General features: G+C 41.3%; 1 protein-coding gene and 1 long non-coding RNA gene across 7 annotated transcripts in view; one reads left to right on the forward strand and one right to left on the reverse strand.

Moving 5' to 3' along the window:
• LOC125132001 (uncharacterized) overlaps positions 1 to 11,027 on the forward strand; it is a 28,017-nt gene extending 16,990 nt beyond the window's left edge. For 2 of the 3 annotated variants that reach the window (XR_007136114.1, XR_007136113.1), the window contains exon 3: positions 5,782 to 5,947. This is a non-coding gene — a long non-coding RNA (uncharacterized LOC125132001). Of the gene's footprint in view, positions 1 to 5,781; positions 5,948 to 10,517 lie in introns of those variants that run through there. The other variant, XR_007136115.1, reaches the window with a different exon arrangement.
• A 5,205-nt stretch (positions 11,028 to 16,232) lies between these two features.
• Positions 16,233 to 22,322, reverse strand: part of PDE4B (phosphodiesterase 4B) — a 382,092-nt gene continuing 376,002 nt past the window's right edge. For all 4 annotated transcript variants that reach the window (XM_047788750.1, XM_047788751.1, XM_047788752.1 and 1 more), the window contains 2 exons: positions 21,549 to 21,731; positions 16,233 to 18,528 (listed from right to left, as the gene is read on the reverse strand). In XM_047788750.1, the coding sequence (XP_047644706.1) occupies positions 18,163 to 18,528; positions 21,549 to 21,731 (549 nt within the window). In that variant the 3' untranslated portion in view covers positions 16,233 to 18,162. The remainder of the gene's footprint in view (positions 18,529 to 21,548; positions 21,732 to 22,322) is intronic.

Here is a 22,322-nt window from a genome sequence, read left to right on the forward strand (position 1 = left end):
AAAAGTTGAAGACTGTTTCTGCTGGATTAAATGGCCCTGTGTGTGTATAAATTGCTGTGGACTTATCAAATATTTAAATACTTTTTCTTTGCCAATCCCATGTGTTAGGCAGTATGTGGCCGGCACACACACATGCACAAGCTTGCCAAGCACAGACATGCTTGATTTAAATCAAATCTTAAAAGACAGACTAAACTGTGAAGCAATTGCAGAATTTTACTCAGCTTTTCCCAGAATACTTGCCACAGCTCTTCCACCTCCTTAAGGAAACCTAGCGAAAGCTTCTCTCTCTGATTTCATAACACCCTCTGTTTTCTGCTAACTGCGTACTTTCCCCACTGCATAGTAAGGAAAAGTTCCCTTACCTGCCTCCAGCCTCATTAGCTATGGGCTCGGTGAGGTCAAAGACTGTCATTTTAAATCCCTTTTTCCCCAACACTATACATACATATATGTGTGTGCATATGGAAAGAATAAGTTGAGTTGGTTTTTAGAACAAGCCCCAAATAATATTTTGAAAGAAACAATCAAGGCTCCTAATGTTAGATGCGTCGAGTGAAGTCACACTTTTTTTTTTTAGTTTGCGTTTTCTTGCTTTTTTTATTGTTATATAGGCAGAATATTCTCCGACATCAACCTTACAAATGTTTTCTCAGGTCAGTCTCCCAAAGCAACAGAAATAAAAGCAAAAATAAACCAATGGAACCTAATCAAACTGACAAGCTTTTCATAGCAAAGGAAACTGAAAAGAAAACAAAAAGACAACTTACAGAATGAGAGAAAATAGTTTCAAATGATGCAACTGACAAGGGCTTAATCTCTAGAATACACAAGCGACTTATACAACTCAACACCAAAAAAGCCAACAACCCAATGGAAAAACGGGCAAAAGACCTGAACAGACAATTCTATGAGGAAGATATACAGATGGCCAACAAGCACATGAAAAAAATACTCCACATCCCTGATTATTAGAGAAATGCAAGTCAAAGCTACTATGAGATACCACCTCACACCAGTGAGATTGGCCATCATAATAAGTCCACAAATAATATATGTTGGAGGGGGTGTGGAGAAAAGGGAACCCTCCTGCACTGATGGTGGGAATGTAAGCTAGTACAACCACTATGGAGAACAGTATGGAGGTACCTTATAAAACTATACATGGAACTACCATATGGCCCAGCAACGCCACTCTTGGGCATATATCTGGACAAAACTTTCCTTGAAAAAGACACATGCACCCACATGTTCATTGCAGCACTATTCACAAGAGCCAAGACATGGAAACAATCCAAATGTCCATTGACAGATGATTGGATTAGGAAGATGTGCTACACATACACACAATTTTTAATTTAGAATATTGTAACAAATAGAAATTCCTAGAAAACAAAAATAAACAAACTAAAAGAGAGGGCAGTATGTGCAGTGGTTAAGTTTGCCGACTCCAAGTCTGAACTCCTGTGTTTGTGTCCTCTCTCCATGCTTTATTAGCTTGTCTCTTAGTTCTCTCATCTATAAAGGCTTTATCAGGCTCAAAAGGGCATCTGGCTTGTTGGGCTGTGGTAAGATTTAGATGAGTTGTTATATATGTAAAACTTTAATACATTTTCGCTATTATTATCCATCAAATATAAAGCTTTTTAGCAATGTGTCATCCTTGTACATTCTCCAAAATACACTGATAACAAAATGTCCTTCTGGAAAAATTAAGGCGTTGAAATGATATAAAAAAAAAGTTGTTAGCTTTAAGCTGGATAAATGCTAAAGGTTTGCTGACAAAAATGATGACACTGGTTTTGGACTAATTGATCTGAAGATCTTCTTTTTTAAAAAATACAAATATATAGTTTAAAATACTTACAGTAGCATGCTTCCATTTCTTCACTCTTGATATTTGTATGATAGTTGTCATTTGTTTTGCTTTTTTATATCTTATAAAGTCCATGCTACGTTGTTTTCATTTTTGCTTAAAGGGTCAATTATATTTTAAAGAGAATTTTTAAAAATAAGTAAAAAGTATATATTGACTCATCTAGTTGCCATTTCTGGGGTTCTTCATTTCTTGGTGTAGATCCAAGTTTCCATCTGGTTTCTTTTTCTATCTGCTTGAGGATTTCCTTAAACCTTTTTCTGGTGTGAGTCTCTTGGCCGTGAACTCTTTCGACTTTTGTATGTTTGAGAAAGCAAACATTTTTGAGAGGTATTTTCACTTGGTATAGAATTCTTGATTTACAGTTTTTCTTTCAGCACTTTAAAGGTGTTGTTCAATTGTCCTCTTGCTTCTATTATTTCTGACAGGAAATCGGTTGACATGTATGTCTTGGTTCATTGGTACATAACCGAATTTCCTGCCCCACCTGCCTTAGCTGCTTTTAAGACTTTTTTATCACTGGTTTTAAGCAATTTGATTCTGCCATGCTTTGATGTTGTTTTCTTCAAGTTTCTTTTTCTTGGGCTTCTTATGTTTGTGGGCATATAGTTTGCATCAAATTTGGAGATTTTCCAAAACACAAACTACAAATTATTAGCCCTTGAAGTTGTCCCAAAGCATAGTGGTGATCGATTCATATTTTTTTAAATTCTCCATTCTTTGTGTTTCACTTTGAATACTTTTCATTCCTACGCCTTTCAGTTCACTAATCTTTTCTTCTGTAATGTCTAATCTGCTGTTAATCCTACTTAATGTAGCTTAAGTTTTATGGCTTTCTTATCTCTCAACATTTGAACATATAGATTACAGCTTCAATTGCATCCTAATCTCCTAATATTAACATTTCTGCCAGTTGAAAGTCAATTTTGTTTGATTGGTTTTTCCCCTCATTGCAGGTTATATTCTCTTACTTCTTCCCATGCCTGACAAATTTTCATAGATGCCACACATTTTGAATTTTACCTTGTTTGGTGCTGGATAATTTGTATTCTTATAAATATTCTTGAGCTTTTTCTGTGATGGAGTTAAGTTACTTGAAAACACTTTGATCTTATGGTCTTTCTTTTTAAGATTTATTAGGTTAGACTAGGGCAGTGTTTCAATCAAGGCTAATTATTTGTTACCTGAGGCAGTTATTCCTGAGTACTCTAAGTAATGCCCCATGAATCATGAGATTTTCCAGTCTGGCTTGTAGGTACAGGCACTCTCTCCAACTCCATGTGAGCACAGGGCACTGTTATCTCTTATCTGTTTCAAAAACTCTTATTGCTTTAGCTGGTTTTCTCATAGGTATGTGCTGATCAGTATTTGCCATATACCTGAGAAGGGCTTTCTGCAGACTCTGAAGTTCTCTCTCTCCTTTCTGATATTCTATCCTGAGAATTCTAGTCACCTTGTTCTCTCCTGACTTTCAGCTCTATCTCTTCAACTCAGGGAGTCAGCTGGGCTCTGCTTGGGTTCCATGGCTTGGAAATTCTTTCAAGGGAGATTGCTGAGCTCACTTCACCTGTTTCCTGTTTCAAATAGATCACTCTCCTTCATAGACTAATGCCTGGGGTTTTGAAAATTATCATATCATATTTATCAAATCTTTTTAAATCTTTTTTTTTTTTTAAGGTCGCACCCATGGCATATGGAAGTTCCCAGGCTCGGGTTGAATTGCAGCTGCAGCTGCTGGTGTACACCACAGTCAGAGCAAAGCCAGATCCAAGCTGTCTGCAACCTACACTGCAGCTCATGGCAATACCAGATCCTTAACCCACTGAGAGAGGCCAGGGATCAAACGCATATCCTCATGGATACTATTTGGGTTTATTACCTCTGAACCACCATGGGAAATCCTGTCAAGTTTTTTTTGTCTTGGTTGTTTCAGGCAGGATGATAAACCCAGTTAATTTATGTTAACTGAAAGTGAAAATCTGAGACTGCCTTTTTAAATTTTGTATGTCTCAGTTCCTGCTAAAGTCTGATCCAGAATTTATATTTTACAAAAGGAAGGTACTCTGATGGACACTCCTAGTTGTAAACCAGAGGACTAGATTTTTGATATTCAAAGTATTACCCACGTACCAGCAGCTTGCTAAGAAATAGACGCCTCATCCAAGTTCTACTGATTCAGAAGTTTCATTTTAATAAGATTCCAAGTTGATTTGTATGCACTTTCAAATTTGAGACATATCAGACTGGCTAATTTCAAAGTTTTTCTTTTCTTTTCTTTTCTCTTTTTGCCATTTCTTGGGCTGCTCCTACGGCATATGGAGGTTCCCAGGCTAGGGGTCTAATCGGAGCCGTAGCCACCGGCCTACGCCAAAGCCACAGCAACATGGGATCCGAGCCGTGTCTGCAACCTACACCACAGCTCATGGCAACGCTGGATCCTTAATCCACTGAGCAAGGCCAGGGATCAAACCTGCAACCTCATGGTTCCTAGTCAGATTCGTAACCGCTGAGCCACGACGGGAACTCCATCAAAGTTCTTTTCTAATTAAGGTTCTTGGTGCCTTTGAAATGGATAAGGTGATTTCTAAGAGAGCAAGGTACATTGTGGAAAAGTTGTAGTATGTTAAAGACATGTTTCTAGGGTAGGTTTGTCATTTTAACTGAAAAAGGCCTAACAAAGGGGAGAAAAAGAGCTAACAAAGGGCAAAAAAGGACATGTATTGACTTACACGTATTTTTGCAATTATTTTATTAATATTTCACCACATGATTTATGTATTTCTTTGGTGTTTCACCAATCTATTCTAAAGGACCAGACAGTGCTTGGCCTGTCAGGTACTCAGTAAATAGTTCTTGACCGACTGAAATGTTGGATGTGCTGTCAAAGTGGGACTGTTCTGCTCAAGAGAGGCAGAATAATTTGACTCCAAGGAGATGGCTGAGACTACCTAACAAACATTAATTTTCAAGAGAATTTCATAAAGTTCATTCAATAATTCAATAAACATTCTCAATAACTAAGGAGGTAATGAGGGGAACTGCAATTCCGTGTAATCACAACCAAAGAGGAAAAGCTCATTCAGGAGGAAATAGCAGGCAGTTTTAAAGAAAGCGACCATGCCCACTCCAAATTTATAGTAGCTGAGGGCACAAGTTCTGAGGCAGCAGCTCTACATGTAGAAAGAACTTGGATTTCAGTTTGAGTCTCTGCTTTTTCAGCTGTCCAGCAGAATGACTTGAGGCCCTTGCCTGCTCTGGGCTTCTATCTTTAAAATAGAGTTGGGGGATTTGATTAGGGTAGTGACCATGACAGTGGTGATGCTGTTGGAGCTGATGGCACATAACTTGTGTCTCAAGGAGTCTTTGTGATAATCAAACGCAATGATGCCTATAGATGGATACTCAAACATTTATCAAGTGCTATCTGAATGGTCATTATTCCTGGATTTTAGGAAAGAAATGAGAAAAACTCATATTACGACATAAGGAGGCTCTCTGAGGAGCTCAGTTTATAATATAAAAAAATGATAGAAGGAGGAACGACTTTCCCTAGGATGAATACAAATGTTTGAGACTGTAAGCGAAGAATCAAGAAAGTTATTTGATGAACATGATTATATGCTTAGCAAGAAAACAATGAGAATAGGCTAGGTGGAAATTGCTGAGGACAAAAGAAGGGGTATTTGAAGCTCTGATGAAAATCAAGCCATGCAAAACATTCATGGGCATGCGTGCGTGCACATACACACACACACAGACACACACACAGACACACGCACACAAACACATCAAGGAGGGACGGAGTAGTCTTACAGCTGGGCAATAATGTAGAAGTAATAGAATTCACAGGGAAATACTAGCCTGATAATTCTCACTTTCTATTTTCCATCTTTCTGTCTTCTCAGGGAGAATGAACTTCGTGCTGAAGAGGAAAAAAGAAAAATGCTTTTCATGCTGTAAAGGAGAGAAAAACAGTCCAGGAAATAGAAACTCCCACCATCCAGCCTCCCATCTTGTACTTGAGTCTCTTCTTGCATCAGCCCCAGCAAGTAAAGTCTCCTTGAACAACCACTTATGGCGTCTTTAATTCACCATGTCTTTGATCATAATATTCCATCTTTGGGTAACAAGAACACTTAGAAAATCCAGTTTGTCATAAATCTGATTCCTGAGAAGCCTTCCCATAACTTCTGTTGGCCTAGATTCCACCCTTACTATAATTAAAAACAAACTTATTTTCTTTTTACATAAAAATTGCTTATGTATTTAAACATTGCTTCTATTTCCCTTCAAGTGGAGTTATCATTTCTTCAAGCTTAACACTCTCATTTCCCTCCAATAATTGGATAGTTGAGCTCCTTTAGTATCCTCTGAAAGTGCTTTAACTTGATTTTAACCAAATGTTCCTCTTGGTTATAAGAAATCTGAGTAAGGGGAGTTCCCATCGTGGCTTAGCGTAACAACCCCAACTAGCATCCACAAGGACTCAGGTTTGATCCCTGGCCTTGTTCACTGAGTTAAAGGATCCGGCATTGCTGTGAGCTGTGCTGTAGGTTGCAGATGCGGCTGGATCTGGTGTTGCTGTGGCTGTGGTGTAGGCGAGTGGCTGCAGCTCCAACTAGACCCCTAGCCTAGGAACTTTCATATGCCTCAGGAGCAGCCCTAAAAAAAAAAAAAAAAAAAGCAGGAAATCTGAGTGAGAAAGGACCAACGTTCTTTTGTTGAAAGAAAATAAAAAATACCAGAAGAAATTCTTTCAACTTTCCTTCACCTAATTCATAAGCCCACTTATACCTGTACCCCTCCTTTTCTGGTATATTGGAGAAAGTTTTGCCTTTCTTCCAATACTAGTCCCTCCACCAGTGCTTTGGACCACACCACTCTGCCTTCCTAAGCAGACATTGTCAATGATCCCTCTATCTTCCTTCTCTCAATTCCTCTTCCTCTCCCTCTTCAGCACGGAGCTTCTTGTCTGGTCTCACTGCCTCCATTTTTTCACCTCCTCCTTACTCTTTTTTTCACTGAAAACTGGCTATTGGGCCGTCACTTCGCTGAAAATGATCTCTCTAGGTTCACCAGTAGTATCCATAATTCTAACTAAAAATAAATAGTTTTGTTTCACTTTTTACTTCCTCTCTCAGCAGAAGTCAATATTGTGGGGCCACTTCCTTATGAAAACATGTTTCCTTTAGCCTCCTTAGACACCAGATTCTCTTGATACCCTTCCCCGTATTCTTTGATTTCTCTTTCTCATTCTTTTTTTTACTGGCCCTTTTTATATTCTTTCACTGAATAGCAGAGTTCCTCAAGGGTTGTCCTGTCCCCAGTCCTCTCCTTAGGATGTCCCATGGCTTCAACTACCATATGTATGATCTATGGGTACATTTTAGCCCAGGCTTCTTTGAGTTCCAAAGTGTCATAGTCGACTTGGATGAATATGATCCACTTGGATGTCACAAAGATGACCAAACCAAAAATCAAGGCACCCCCAAACTGGAATCATGCTTCCCCTGCAGTGTTCTTCTCTAGTGTTCCTTTATTTTTTTCTTCTTCAGAAAACGACTTCACTATCTTTCCATTTGCTTAAGCCAAAACCTTGGGATTTGTTCTTCAGTCTTTTCTCTTGCTTTCTTCTCTAATATCATTCATTACCAAGATGTATAAATTCAACACTGAATGCCATGTTCCTGTATTTCTCTCCACCTCTATAGCCTTATCCTCATCCAAGCTATTGTCTCATTTTTGCTGGACAACAGCAATCACCTGCTAACTTGTCTCCCACATTTTTTAATTGTCCCTTAGAATCTGCCCACCACTCTGTAATCAGAATGATTGTGCCAAAATTCATGTCTGATCACATCACCTTCCTGCTGAAAATTTTTGGTGGGTTCTCATTGTCTTTAAGAAAGAGCAAAATTCTTTTTTTTTTTTTAATTTTTTTATTTTCCCACTGTACAGCAAGGGGGTCAGGTTATCCTTACATGTATACATTACAATTACATTTTTCCCCCCACCCTTTGTTCTGTTGCAACATGAGTATCTAGACAAAGTTCTCAATGCTATTCAGCAGAATCTCCTTGTATATCTATTCTAAGTTGTGTCTGATAAGCCCAAGCTCCCGATCCCTCCCACTCCCTCCCCCTCCCATCAGGCAGCCACAAGTCTTTTCTCCAAGTCCATGATTTTCTTTTCTGAGGAGATGTTCATTTGTGCTGGATATTAGATTCCAGTTATAAGTGATATCATATGGTATTTGTCTTTGTCTTTCTGGCTCATTTGACTCAGGATGAGAGTCTCTAGTTCCATCCATGTTGCTGCAAATGGCATTATGTCATTCTTTTTTATGGCTGAGTAGTATTCCATTGTGTATATATACCACTTCTTCCAAATCCAATCATCTGTTGATGGACATTTGGGTTGTTTCCATGTCCTGGCTATTGTGAATAGTGCTGCAATGAACATGAGGGTGCATGTGTAGAAAGAGCAAAATTCTTAAAATGCTCTGTGAGAATTGGCCTGTGCCCACCTCACCAGCCTCATTACTTACTGTTCCACTAGCTCAAGTCAAACTGGTCTTCTTTCAGGTCCTCAAGGGCATTCTGCACCCCCTGCTACAGGCCTTTGACACAAGTTGTTTTTATAATCATGAAGTGCATCCCTCCCCTTTTCCTTAATAATAGGTCCAGGTGATTATTTTTAATTACTCTCCTGGAACTATATTTTCATCCTTTGGAGAACTGATATCAGTTCCTCATAACACACTTACTTTAAATTTTTTTTTCGATTATTTGTCTAACTACATTATTTAATGAGAATAGGGCTTTTATTCACTGAAATATCTCTCGTTCTCCGAGGTCTAGCTGAGCATCTGGCCCACAATATGCCCTCCATGCATGCATATATGCGGAAGGGCTTCAATGATACCTTTTGTATCTCTCCTCTTTTCAGGTGCTCTTCCTTCCTCCTGGCACACAGCCCTTTCTGCTCTTCTTGCCCACACTCTTCTGCTAGACTTGCCAAACAAAGCACAGAGGTGTTAGAAAAGCATCCCTGTTCCTCGAGTGGTTTCAGGACTCTAGGTGCATCATTTCCCAGGATATTAAAAGGACTTACCAAAGGGTTTTTGACTCATGATTGGTGATCTTTGAGAAATCAGAGAGAACACGAAATATGTCATAGGTCTTGGGAGGTGGGGTGATAGACCAGTATCATCCCAGTCTTTACAAAGAAAGATAAAAACCCATCAGTACAGGATTAGCAAGCATGACATTGATCTCATGAAAAATTCTGAAATAGATTATTAATAATTCTAGAATAGATGGATAGATGGCTTGGAGCTTATTGAGAGGAAAGTAACTAGCACAAAGTTCCTAACAATAAGTCATTCTCTAATAGTTGCTTTTCTCGGTTAGTTAGGGTTTAGTGGGGTATACCATATTTTTACACAATAGGTCTGAATCTCAGAAAAGTCTTTGAACATATTTTTTTCCTGATGTGATTTTTTGCACATAGGCGAATTTATAGATGGTATCCCTAGGTGGATTTGTAATTGACTGACCAGCCGTGAAACACTGACAAATGGATTGATGCTGATCTAGAAGACTACTGGAAGTTCAACACACCTCTGTGTTGGATAACATTTTTTTGCTAAAAATGTAAATTAAAATACAGACTCCATGGTTATCAAAGATATAGATTGCAGATGCTGGGGTAGGGGTGGGTGCTTAGCTAATAGATCATCATAATCAGAATTCAGAATTGGAGATCCTGCCGATGCTCAGCAGGTTATAAATCCGATTATTATCCATGAGGATGCAGGTTTGATCCTTGGCCTCACTCAGTGGGTTAAGGATGCAGTGGTGCTGTGAGCCGCGGTGTAGATTGCAGACATGATTTGGGTCCCACATTGCTGTGGCTGTGGTGTAGGCCAGCAGCTGCAGCTCGGATTTGACCCCCCGTCTGGGAACATTAATATGCCGCAGGTGTGGCCCTAAAAAAAGAATTTGAAATTGTTTTTAGGCTAAAAGTAATGTTGGTTTTGAGATTGAAATGAACATTTTTTTTCCCACACATATGATGTCTCATTTAATCATCAAAGGAGGGTTTTAATATTATTAATAATTCGCATTTATTATAACTCTGAATGTACCAGACTGTGCGAAAGTGATGAGTGATGTTGCTTAGTCTTTCTTTCCTTTTTTTGTTTTTGTTTTTTTTTAGGGCCACATCTGTGGCATATGGAAGTTCCCAGGCTAGGGGTTGAATCGGAACTGCAGCCGCTGGCCTACACCACAGCCACGGCAACACCAAGTCCGAGTCGCATCTGAGACCTGTACCACAGCTCACGGCAATGCCAGATCCTTAACTCACTGAGGGAGGCCAGGGCTATAACCCACACCCTCATGGATCCTAGTTGGGTGTGTCACTGTTGAGCTACCACTTGGGAACTCCACTTAGTCTTTCTAAACCATCCTTTGATATGGATATCATTTCTGCATTTTACAGAAAAAGGAAACCAAAGATCAAACAAATTAAGGACCTTCTCAAAGGTCTCAAAAGTAGTGGAGCAGGGATTGACACACAGGTCGGTCTGACACTGAAACTGAAAACCCTCTTTCCTATAATTCACTGGTTTTTTCAGATAAAACGATCAGTAAAGTGTAAATGATGTACTGGGCCTCATGAATTCAACTCTACAAGCACAGAATGGAGGAGACATGATTTCACAGTGGTCCCTGTGAAAAGGTGTGAAGGGCTGGTCTGCTAGGACGCACCTAGTGAATCATCAGGGTGAGTGAGTCACTGACTTCTTCCCAAATGAACACGATCTGGGCTATGGATCAGTGCCCAGAACAAAGAAGAGCAAGAGTCACACTGCACTCCAATGTGACTGAAATCGGGTGCTTCTGGACCCTCATCCTAAGAAAGCACTGTCAGTGTGAGCAAACCCAGGATAATTAGGCTGGAATGGTGCATTTAAGTCCAATGGAAAGTGGTTGAAAGAAATATGATATAGAAACCAGGCTACCTGTAGCTATATAATTAGCGCTTGTTAAAGTATATGACCTGATGGACAGACACTATCCTAAATACTGCACAACCTGAATTCATGTAATCTTCACAATAATCTTTGACATAGGTACTGTTATTATTGCTTCTAATTTACAGATAAGGAAACTAAGACACAGAAAGTTTATATAACCTTTCCCAAGGTCACATAGTTTCAAACTCTGAAAGTTTGGCTCCTATTTTCAACTGGTACTAGAAATTAGAAGAGGAATTCTATACATTATTTGGCTACAGAGGGAAAACAATAAACCGGAGAGGGTGATCTAAAAGAATGAAATTTGAGCTCAGAAATCTAACAATTTTCATCACTTAGAAAGAGTCTTGCTGGGTTCAACGTCCCTGGCAGCTTTCAGTCAGGCATATTTTTGAGGAATTCCACAGCACTGGAAGAGCATGGGTTAATCAATTTATACATTTCCTTCCACTTTCATGAGCCTATCAGTGTCAGCATAGTCCTTTGTTGGAGGGTTGGAGTGAGAGCACATATTCTTTTGGAATCTTGAGGTGTCTGTAGAAAAATCTAGGTGAACCGGAGCTTGATTTACAGAACATTAACTTAATCAAAATGTACTGCTGCATTATGTTTTCAAAGACAGAAGGGGATTTTTTAAAAAAGTATGTATGTATATATTTAAATTTATTTTTATTGGAGTAGAGTTGATTCACACTGTTGTAGTAGTTTGTTGTATCAGTTTCATGCGTACAACAAAGTGATTCTTTATATATGTACATTATTTTTCATATTACTTTCCATTATGGTTTATCACAGGGTATTGAATATAGTTCCCTGTACTATATAGGACTTTGTTTTTTACCCATTCTCTACAAATCTTTTAATCCAAAACTCCCAATCCATCCCCTCCCACCCCTTCCCCTGAACAATATGTCTGTTCTCCATATCTGTGAGTCTGTTTCTGTTTTGTAGATATGTTCATTTGTGTCAAACTTTAGATTCCACATATAAGTGATATCATATGGTATTTGTCTTTCTCTTTCTGACTTACTTCACTGAGTATGATAATCTCCAGGCCCATCCATGTTGGTGAAAATGGCATTATTTCATTCTTTTTTTTTATGGCTGAGTAATATTCTATTGCATATTTATATATATATATATATATATATAATATGTCACAATAATCTTTGACATGGGTACTGTTATTACGACATCTTCTTTATCCATTCTTCTGTTGATAGACATTTAGGCTACTTCCTTGTCTTGGTTATTGTGAATAGTGCTGCTATGAACATTGGGGTGTAGACACATGCATAGCAGATGCATTCATTATTTACTAGTCTTTATAAAAACATCATGAAGCAGTGACTGTTATTTTCCTCACTTTAATGAGGATAAAACTGCGGCTTGAAGAGGTTAAGTACTTGCACATAGTTACATAGCTAAGAAGTAGAAAAGCAGAGTTTTAAATTGGAATCATTTTCCCTTTAGATCCTAAGGCTCTTGAATCCTTGGGTGTATTTGTCCTATTACACCAAGGCCCTGCTTCCTTTCTCCCTGATCCCTCCGGGGAGCACCTAGCTACACCAAGGAAATAATTAATTTGTTTAAAGAACTCAGAAAGACCTTAAGCAAACAAAAACACCTTGGTATAGAGCATTATACTTTTTATAACCGAACAGTGCCCATTCAAACACACAGTCCATTCCTCTGATTTTATAGAGGAAAGTTAGGGGCAGAGAAGCTGAATGGGTTATGCTGTTGCTGAATAATCCTTGTGGAAGGAATCAGGGAATCTTCTGGTGAGTAACTGTGTGTTATGGGTTAAATGCTATCCCCCTCAAATGTATATATGGAACCCCCACTGCCCCATATCCCAGAATGTGACTTTATTTGGAAACAGTGTTGTTGCAGATGTATTACTTAACGTGATGCTGGAGTAGGGTGGGCCCTTAACCCAATATGACTGGTGTCCTTATGAAAAGGGGAAAGTGGGGCACAGAGAGAGCATCATGTGGACATGAAGACAGAGACTGGGGTGCTACCTCTTTAAGCTAAGAATGCCAGAGATCATCAGTAAATCACCAGAAGCAAGAGGACCGGTGTGAACAGATTCTCCCTCACATCCCGCAGAAGGAATTGACCCTGACACCTCGATCTTGGACTTACAGCTTCCGGAACTGTGAGACAATAAATTTCAGTTGTTTCAACTATCCAGCCTGTGGCGTACCTTTGTGGCAGCCCTAGGCCCTAGTACACTCAGTCATCTCAGGCTGGTCACTGTCCATCTTGGGGACCTCGGTTTCTTTAATTATAAATGGAAAGGGGACCAGAAGATCTCTGAAGAAACTGGTTCTGAAATTGTGCGTCTCATCATTCCAGGGCTCTGAGACCAACACCTTTTTTGGGTTTGGAGAACCTCAGGCTAGTGGTCATATCTTACTCATTCACAAAACTACTTGGTTCTATTCAGTTTGACAAATGTGTATTTATTTCAGAGATTGGGTTAGGCACTGGGAGTTCAAAAGGAAATAAAGTCTAGCTTCTGAATTCATTGACTTATATTCTTTTGGGAAAGACACAAACCGAGCTTAAGTATGTAGTATTAGGTGTTAATAGTAATATTTCTTAGAACTTTATGTGTGTCAGCTTATGGATTTCACATAACCCACTATGAGCTAGGTATCACTACCATTATCCCCAATTTAGAGATGATAAAGCTGAGGCACAGGGGAGTTAAGGGACTTGCTCAAGTGTACACAATTTTAGATGTAAAACACGAGATGTTCTGGGGTCTCAGGAAAATGATCCTTATCCCAACCTCAGGGATCGGGGAGCTTCTTGTAAGAGGTCACCTGCTCTGAGTCTTGATGGATATAGAAGATAACCAGGCTGGAGAATTCTTAGTAAAGGGCACCTGCTGGCCAAATTACAGGTTGATAAATGGGATTTGCCAGCCGGCCAGGCCCATCTTGGTTCGCAGGTTTTAAGGCTCATACAATCATTGACTTCATCACTACAAAAGACATGAGTCTCAGACAGGGAACAGTGAAATTGTAGAAAAAGCCCTGGGTTTATTTTCCCCATCTGGCAGATTTATAATCCCCATCACACTGAAGCCCAGAGAGAAGAGTGACTGACTGATTTAAGGTTATACAGGTAGTAAATGAGGGAGTTAGGATTTGAACCCAGGCCACTTGGCTCCCAAATCAATTCCTCCCCCTCTTCATTTGGCCTCTATTAGGCTTCCTTTAGTGGACTTAGAATTACCATGGCCCCCAATTTATTTGTCAAAATAAGCCTGTGGGAATATGTCAGGGAAATACCATTCTCTCTCTCTGTGTGTGTGTGTGTGTGTGTGTGTGTGTGTGTGTGTTTCTGACTCTGACAGTTCTTGAAGTCTATAAATCAGCTTTCAGCTCCTATACATTTTATTAAGCATAAGTTATCACCCTTGGTCTTGGCCATGATGCCATGGTAACTTCTGCTTCTGCAGTAGCTCCCTGTCATCAGGTGGGAGGATGTTTACACGTATGGTCTAGGTGTTGGAATCAGAAGATGATCTCTCTTTCAGGTTGATCTTCACTGTGGTTTTCCTAAGAACCTCATTATGATTTTATGATCTGGAAGGCAAGTGTTGAGCAACAAGAGAGATTGTAAGCTCCTGGAGTGCAGAGGTCCGTCTTACTCATATCTGATCCCTTCTCCCATCTCTGTGCTTGAACCAGCGCCTCTTGTTGGTGGAGTGCACAATGTATGAGGAACAGCTGGGGTGAAAGAAAGCTGTTATGCTCTGAATGTTTGTGTTTCCCCCATATTTACATGTTGAAATTCCAAACCCCGAAGATAATAGTATTAGGAGGTATTTTAGGAGGTGCGAAATCATGAGGGTGCAGCCCTCATGAGTGGGGTTAGTGCCCTTATAAAAGAGGGTCCAGAGAGAGCTTCAGCCCCTCCATCCTGAGGACGCAAGTGTGAAGGCACCAGCTATCCACCATGAAGCGGGCCCTCACCAGGACATGGTCTGGCTCGTATGTTAATCTTGAACTTCCAGCCCCGAGATCTATGCAATAAATTCCTGCTGCTTTTAATCTACACAGTGTGGAATTTTGTTACCATAGCCTGAATGGACTAAGACAAAAGCCTTAGCTACACGTGTGCTTCTTCCTTTCGGAACGGTGATTCTCCACTCAGATCACACATTTGAGTTACCTGGGGAGAATTTAAAATATACGACGCCCAGGGCTCCAACCAAGACCAATTCAAACATAAATCTGGGAGTGAGCGTGGAGCTCAACCATCAGTATTTTTAAAAATATTTGTTCAGATGGTTCTAATTGTTCAGCAAAGGTTAAGAAAGATTCTGTAGAAACAGACCTGCAAATAATTTATAAGTATTTATAGCCCTAGATATTTTAAAGTCACACCTGCGGCTATTCTAACCAATTCATTTTGTCACTCAATCTGCAAAAGCTCAGACATGGTGGGGTGCAATCAGAAATCAAGGATGGTGACAAAGAGCTATAAATATTAGCTTTGGAACCAGCAGGCAAGCTCGTTCTGCCACAGTGGCTCATCTTCAAACATCTTTAAAAAGAAATACAGTAATTTCAGTTTATCGAGTGGAGTTCTTCTAGAGCAGACCCTCTTCCTGGTTCGTAAACCACTTCCCCCATGGTAAAAATATCATGAGCCATCTGCTGATGTTTCTTTGCAGATTTTCTCAACACACACACACACGTTCCTCAAGATAATTTTTTTAAAGCTGACTTTAATATTTCAACAAAGCATTATTTGGCTTATGATATTTACACAGTTCTTTCCAGAATGAAATGCACAACCAAATGATCAACAGGAGACTCCATGAATGGTTGATACAGCCATGAGATTCAGCCAGCCCTCCTTGCTTTGTGTTTTAAGATGACTCTTTGGACCTCAGACTCTTCACGTGTCAAATGAATCAGTGGGACCATCTGACTACATTAAGCTAATGTTCTGTGAATCTGTGATTCATATTTCTAGAGGACCCAGCCAAGTTGGAGATTCCCTTTATTTATCTAGTAGATTAAACTCTTCAGATTCTTCAAGTGGTTTTGTTTCTTTTAACTCACCATCTCCCTTCCCGCACTATTGAGCTAGTTGAACAGTTGCTAAGAAAATAAATGTTCCAAAGTCGGGGGACTTTCTGGACACAGATTATGAAACTTCAGTTGTGATGTCAGCCAGGCAAAGTGGTTGGTTATCATTGCGGGGTACAGTAGGAGAGAAGAGAGAAAAAGGTCCGCTTTACTGCATCAGAACTAACCACGAAATAACAGGACCTACAGAAAATCTAATCATGCTTTTGTTTATTCACCTCATAGAAAAGTCACTTAAGAATGCATTTGAGCACAATATATAATAATAATACTATAACATACATTGTGAGGAACTTTGGAAAACAATAAATGTCCACCTGAAATAATGCAGTGTTCGTAGACATACAAACCCACTGGTCATGCACATCTGTGCCGTTTCTGTAACTACTGAGTCACAAGGCTGAACTGAAAGCATGAAACAGATTTTACAAACGGAGACTGAAGCCAGTCAGAGGCCTAACAAGTGTTATCAGAAGCTTCACATTGGCATAATTTACGACGTCAGTTCACATTATAAGATTCACATTGTATTATCATTTTCTTTTGAAATTAATGGGAACGTGACATTTCTGCTTAACGGCCAGTAGGAGGCTTTCTTTGCAAAGTCAGTAGTTTGGAGACAGGTGAACCATCGGTGAGTTGCTTGTTAAACCAAATGTAGTGTTTCGTGTTAAACTGAAAAGCCACAATTATAGTAGAACCCAGTTAAAACCCAACGCATGTATATGGATTTGGATAGAACAGGGGTAAAAACCATGTCCCATGGCTCCCTACCCCTATCGAACTGTACAAAAGTGAAAGCTCAATCGAGACCATTTCATATCTAATGTGAGAATCCTGTTTCCCAAACCGGTTGGTGAAGGGGTTGAGGAATATTAGCAACTCGCACAAGGCGTAGGGCAGACCCACTGCTGTCCTCGCTGGCAAGGGGGGGAGGGGGTGTATGTCTCTCTTAAGCGATGTTCAGGTTATATAATACATGATACAAAACATTACAAGAAAAGTCGCAACTCTTAGGCAGAGTCTTCTACACAAATTTAACACCACCATTGGCAGGCAATGTTAGATATATAAATTAATAACTTACAAAACATTACATTATGTACATTAAGTAATAAATACACAGTTATAAACAGAAATGGAAGTGTTAGCGAGGAAGGCAGTGCAAGAGAAAGACGGCAGCATTAAATTGGAAACGGAGTGAGCGGGTGTGAGCGGGTGTGAGCGGGAAGAGGGGAGCGAGAGATCATGCAGCCCCCGAGGTGGGTTCGAGGGTTCAGGACCTGGCAGGGTCCTGAGCTGAGCTGAGTTCTACACGCTGTGAACCACAAGGCTGCCCCTTCCGACCCCTCGGCTTGCTCGACTTTTTTCTGTTTATAGCAAAAACAGCGAAACTAGAGGAGAAAAATCCTGTCCAAAGCAGGTCAACAGAGACAGTTAGAAGGGCCACTGAGGAGTCGGCTGGGACCGTAGGGGAAGGCAGTTGAATAGGGGTAGAAGTGTAGCCTTTCTATTTGTGAACGAAACTGTAGCCAAGTGAAAGATATTGCCCAAGAAAGAAGGAAGACGGTTTTCTTTACCTTTTTTTTTTCCTTCCCCAGAAAGAGTCAAAAAAGTTTATGTCAACTTGGAACACGTATCTGTGTAGAAGTTGATACGAAACTCTAGGTATTCAACAGGCATTTCAAAGACATGAAAATGTTTTACAAAAAAGGCACACAGGTTGGCAGACAAGGGGACAGGTGAGCAGATTTATCAATGACATTATTAGTCAGTTCAGTCACTAGAGGGGACAGATTCCCGAAACTTAGTGCAGAAAAATCTCTCAGTTTGGTGTCTTCCATTTTCAAGCCATTCGGTCGTGGGATGCGAACTTGGGCCTCCAGTACCACAGAAAGCTTCAGCTCACCACGAGGCTTGCCAGCAGGGCAAGTCAACCGAGGGATTTCCTGAGCCATTATTTGCTTCACGGTCTTGCACTCTGGCTCCAAACTCAAGTAACTGGGAAGGCCCCATGGCCCTTGTCCCGTGCAGGCCTCGGGCCCCCGTGGCAGGCGGGGCCCTACCATACAGCTGGCATGCTTGTCAAGGCTGGAATGTCCATCTCCACGTGACGTAGGAGATTATGTGTCAGTCGGGGACTTGTCTTCTGTCGCTGTGTCCACCCCGGTCTCTCCCAGTGAATCCCTATTTTCCGGGTCAATCACACAAAGTGTCTTGGTGCTGCCGAAATAGCCGTGGCCCTCTCCCTCTTTCTCGGGGCCTTCGGAATCCTCCTCTTCGAGGGTCAGTTCAAACTGAAACTTCTCCATCAGACCCTGGCAGTCTCTGTTCTGCTCATCCAGCGGTGGGGAGGGACTCTGGGGTATCATGCTCTGATACCAGTTCCTGTTATCTTCTAACGTATCCAGAATGTCCTGGGCATCGGGCTGTACCAGATCCGCCCAGGTCTCCCACAAAGGATGGACAATGTAGTCGATGAAACCCACCTGGAGAAAAACAGAAGGTTATGCCTCCGTGACTGTGACAGAAGCCAAACGGGCTGCCCTGGTTTGCAGGCAAAGAAAGAGCACCAACCACCCAAGGAGACCAATGCTCAGGGATTGCATCATTTGAGCACCCGGTCTCCAAGGGTGTCCTGCACCGACTACAATCTACGCATTAGCTCTCTCCATCCCCGCAGACTAAGTACTGTGAGTCACCATTCGCAGAGGAGGAAACTGAGACTCATTGAGATGAACTATCTGGTCGGAGATCACAGAGCTTGGAAGGGGTGGCGCTGGGACTCCATTCCAACGTCGTCTGATTCCAAAGCCTGTGTTCGCCTCACTAGCGCTGATTACTTTTCCCCTGACGTGCGCCAGATAAGAAGTCTGGATGTAACCCTGGCTGGGAATGACTTTGTCACTACTTGGAGTCTGTGAGTCATCCTCTGAAGAAGGAAGCCCCAGGTCTACGGAGCTCTGACTCAACATTCTTTCCCTGATAACTTGAAAAGATGCCGCGGTTTTCAAACGAAAGGGAGCCAGCCCCTAGACGCCTCTGAGACGTCTCAAGTTCTTGGAATGTTTTGGGTTTGTAAACGACCTAGGTAAAGCACTGGAAAAATCCTCCCAGCCCCTAAACAAACAAAACACCCCTCTGTGGACACGTCTGCGATTGTTTCACATCCACAGGGCACACAGTCATTTCCATCAGGAGAAAGAAGGACAAATAAAAACAATTAGGCAGTTTCTTTGCTAGTGTTCCTGTGAAAAACTATGAAGCTTATGGGCCTGTTATGATTTACACGGGGGCTCTGCATCCTGCTTGAGCTGGCGTGGCGGCCTTACGCTGACCTCCCCATTGTTGGACAAACAGGAAACTTTGGGGGTGGGAGCAGGTTGAGAGAAAGAATAGGCACTGGTTGAATGAGGGAATGGAATTCCCCTGTCACGGTCTGGGGAGCCGGAGAGATGCTGGAGAGGGATTCGGGGGTAGATGAACAAGGTCAACTTATGCACACCCCTGGGACATTACGTAGCTGTATTTCCACACTGCTGGAAACTTCCCTTTATTGACATTCTGGGTTTGGGCCAATTACTTAGTACACCAAAGCTATACTATATCAAAGAACCTTAGTCATGTATGACTCCTTATCTATCTACCTACCTACCTATCTATCTACCTACCTACCTATCTATCCATCCATCCATCCATCCATCCATCCGTCCATCCATCCATCCATCCATCCATCCATCTAATCAGTCTATCATCTATCTTCTTTTCTCTCATGTTTCCCTCACCTTAACAAACAGAATTCCTACTCCAGTCAAGGCATCTCTGATCTGCATTGGCTACCAGAACCTGACTTGGGATGATTCAGATATTTATCTTGCTCCCACCCACTCCTCCGTCCTCTCTTTTACTTTGTTATGTGTGCTTAATGGTTTTTAGGGCTTATTTTCAAGGATCTGAAAAAAAACCAGCTCAAGACAACAGAGAAAACTCAATCAGCGAAACACAATGCCGTCATTTTCTTTCCTCATTTGTTTTGCTTCTGCTAAATATTCAGCACTGTTTTGAAAAGCAGTCTCCAGTTGCTAATTTCCTAGGCCCTGCCTGGGATGACAGAGCTCTACAGATCCTAAGAGCATCTAGTCAAGGGCTTCATCGCCAGACGACTCAGACAACGCTCACCAGAGCCCATCTGTGGGAAACGCCAGGGTGTACCATGACATCAGGGCAACAGGGAGACCTGTCCACAGTGATGGGGAGTGAAGAGCTTTGGGTGGGGAGCAGCTGGGTCACTAAGGAGCCAATGAACTGGACTAAGAAGATAGCTTCTTCACCTGACACACTGGGGAACCACCTGCTGTATTTATCTCACAAGGCTTTTCAGAGGTTCAAGTGGGATAACCGATGTGAAAATGTGTGGAAAACCACAAAGAACATCCTAAAAATATAAACCATCACTGTTGTGAGCAAACGGGCATTGATAAGTCCATTAATACATTGTTCTCATTAACTCTCAAGGTATTTGAATTGGCCCTGACTTCGCGTTCTCACCCATGTTTATGGCATATTAGATTTTACAGAGTGCTTTCACCGATTTTAAACTCATCGGATTGCATTTCTCTAAAAAGCAACACAATAATAATTGCAAAGGAACGATACCTTGATATTACAACTATAGGTAAATTTGGGGTAGAAGGTAGTAGGGAAAGAGGATAAACACTAACACTCGAATGCTTTTGTGATAAAGGCTTTGGGCGGCCTGGAGGCCCAGTCCTAATCATGACCACCTTGGCTCAGGCCGTCTGTTGTCCTGAAAAAAGAAGACCTCAACTGGCCCTGAAACCTTTGTGAGGATATTGCACTTTCTAGGGCTACGTACTTTGTAGCTAGAGGCATCAGGGGCATTTCTACATCCCCTGCTTGCAGTGTATTGTTCCCCGCGCCCCCCCACCCCCCATCCCCTAGTCCTTGGCATGAAGGGAGTTTGTTGCTTTGGACAAAACCAAAGATGTCAGCTTGTTCTCAGAGGTGGAGATGCAACCGTGGAAGGGGACACAGGGGGACACAGGTCAGGGCTTCAGTTAGGAGGTAGAAGACATGTGTGGGAATGAGACTCAACAATGGCAGGGTGAGTGATTACGGAGAGAAATTAAAGACAGGGTGCAGGAATCAAGGATGATGAATTGAGGTCCTGGAGAAAGACAGAGCTAAGGGAAACCTAGAAGGATGTGATGGAGGAGACGCAGCATTCGGTTAAATCAGCTTGGTGGGTCAAGGTCATCAATAATTCTCTAAACGGGTTGAGGACGCACAGTCCAAGCATTGATGGGTATCTGAAGGCTGCTGTGAAAATTGAGTGGGATGGAGAAGGCAAAGGAGTCGTGAATTTAATGGAACTAAATGAATGGTTGCGTCCTTATACGTTTGTGTGTATATTGAAGAAAGGAACTAGATGGAGCCCCACAGTTCAACCGTCAGCTCCCAGAAACTTAGAAAACCTTAGATGAGATACCTGAGATTTTTCCACAGAAGCCGTGTGCTTATCACACATGGGGCTAATTTCCATTCCCCTCTCCCGCTCTTTGTCTCCCTGCTGGAAAAATTCCTCCATGATGCGGTCTGTCCATTGCCGATACAATTCCAGGGACTTGGTGGGGTTGCTCAGGTCTGCGCAGTGTACCATGTTGCGAAGGACCTGAAATCATCGAGTTTTGGAAATCCCATAAAATTAGATATAAATACAATTGGAACATCGTATCCCTCTTGTACTAGTACACTTGGTATCAGACCCAAGAACATCTTGGTTGCATTATAATTTAGTTTGCACCAGAAAAGCAGGATTACAGGGGTGCTGGACAGAGTTGGTTATTTACCATTATAAGAGTCCCCAAAGGGACTTGTGTGCCTTCTTAGATTGACAAGTCATTGAAGTAAAAAAAAAAACAACTGGAAGGGACACTAGAGGTCAGATGCTGCCATGGTTTCTTTTCCTCAGTTTGGAAAAAAATGCAAAGAATTACCCAAAGTGGATGCCTTCATGTTTTCCACTTGTGGAAAGAGGAGACCAGCTGAGGGCAATTTGTATAACCAAAACAGACCTAACAAAGTTCAAGCCAATGGGATTTATATCCAAACAGGAGATTTTGGGATCAGCAGTCACGTATCCTCTATTACAAAGAGATTTTACTGTTTATTTTTAGAATTAAGCAATTCAATAAATAAGGCTCTGTTTTTTCTTCGTAAATTAGAGGATCTACTTGAATGTCCATTTTCCTTAGCTTGTTAA

The sequence above is a fragment of the Phacochoerus africanus genome, chromosome 8 (assembly GCF_016906955.1).
Source record: "Phacochoerus africanus isolate WHEZ1 chromosome 8, ROS_Pafr_v1, whole genome shotgun sequence".
In the NCBI taxonomy this organism is placed as follows: Eukaryota; Metazoa; Chordata; class Mammalia; order Artiodactyla; family Suidae; genus Phacochoerus; species Phacochoerus africanus.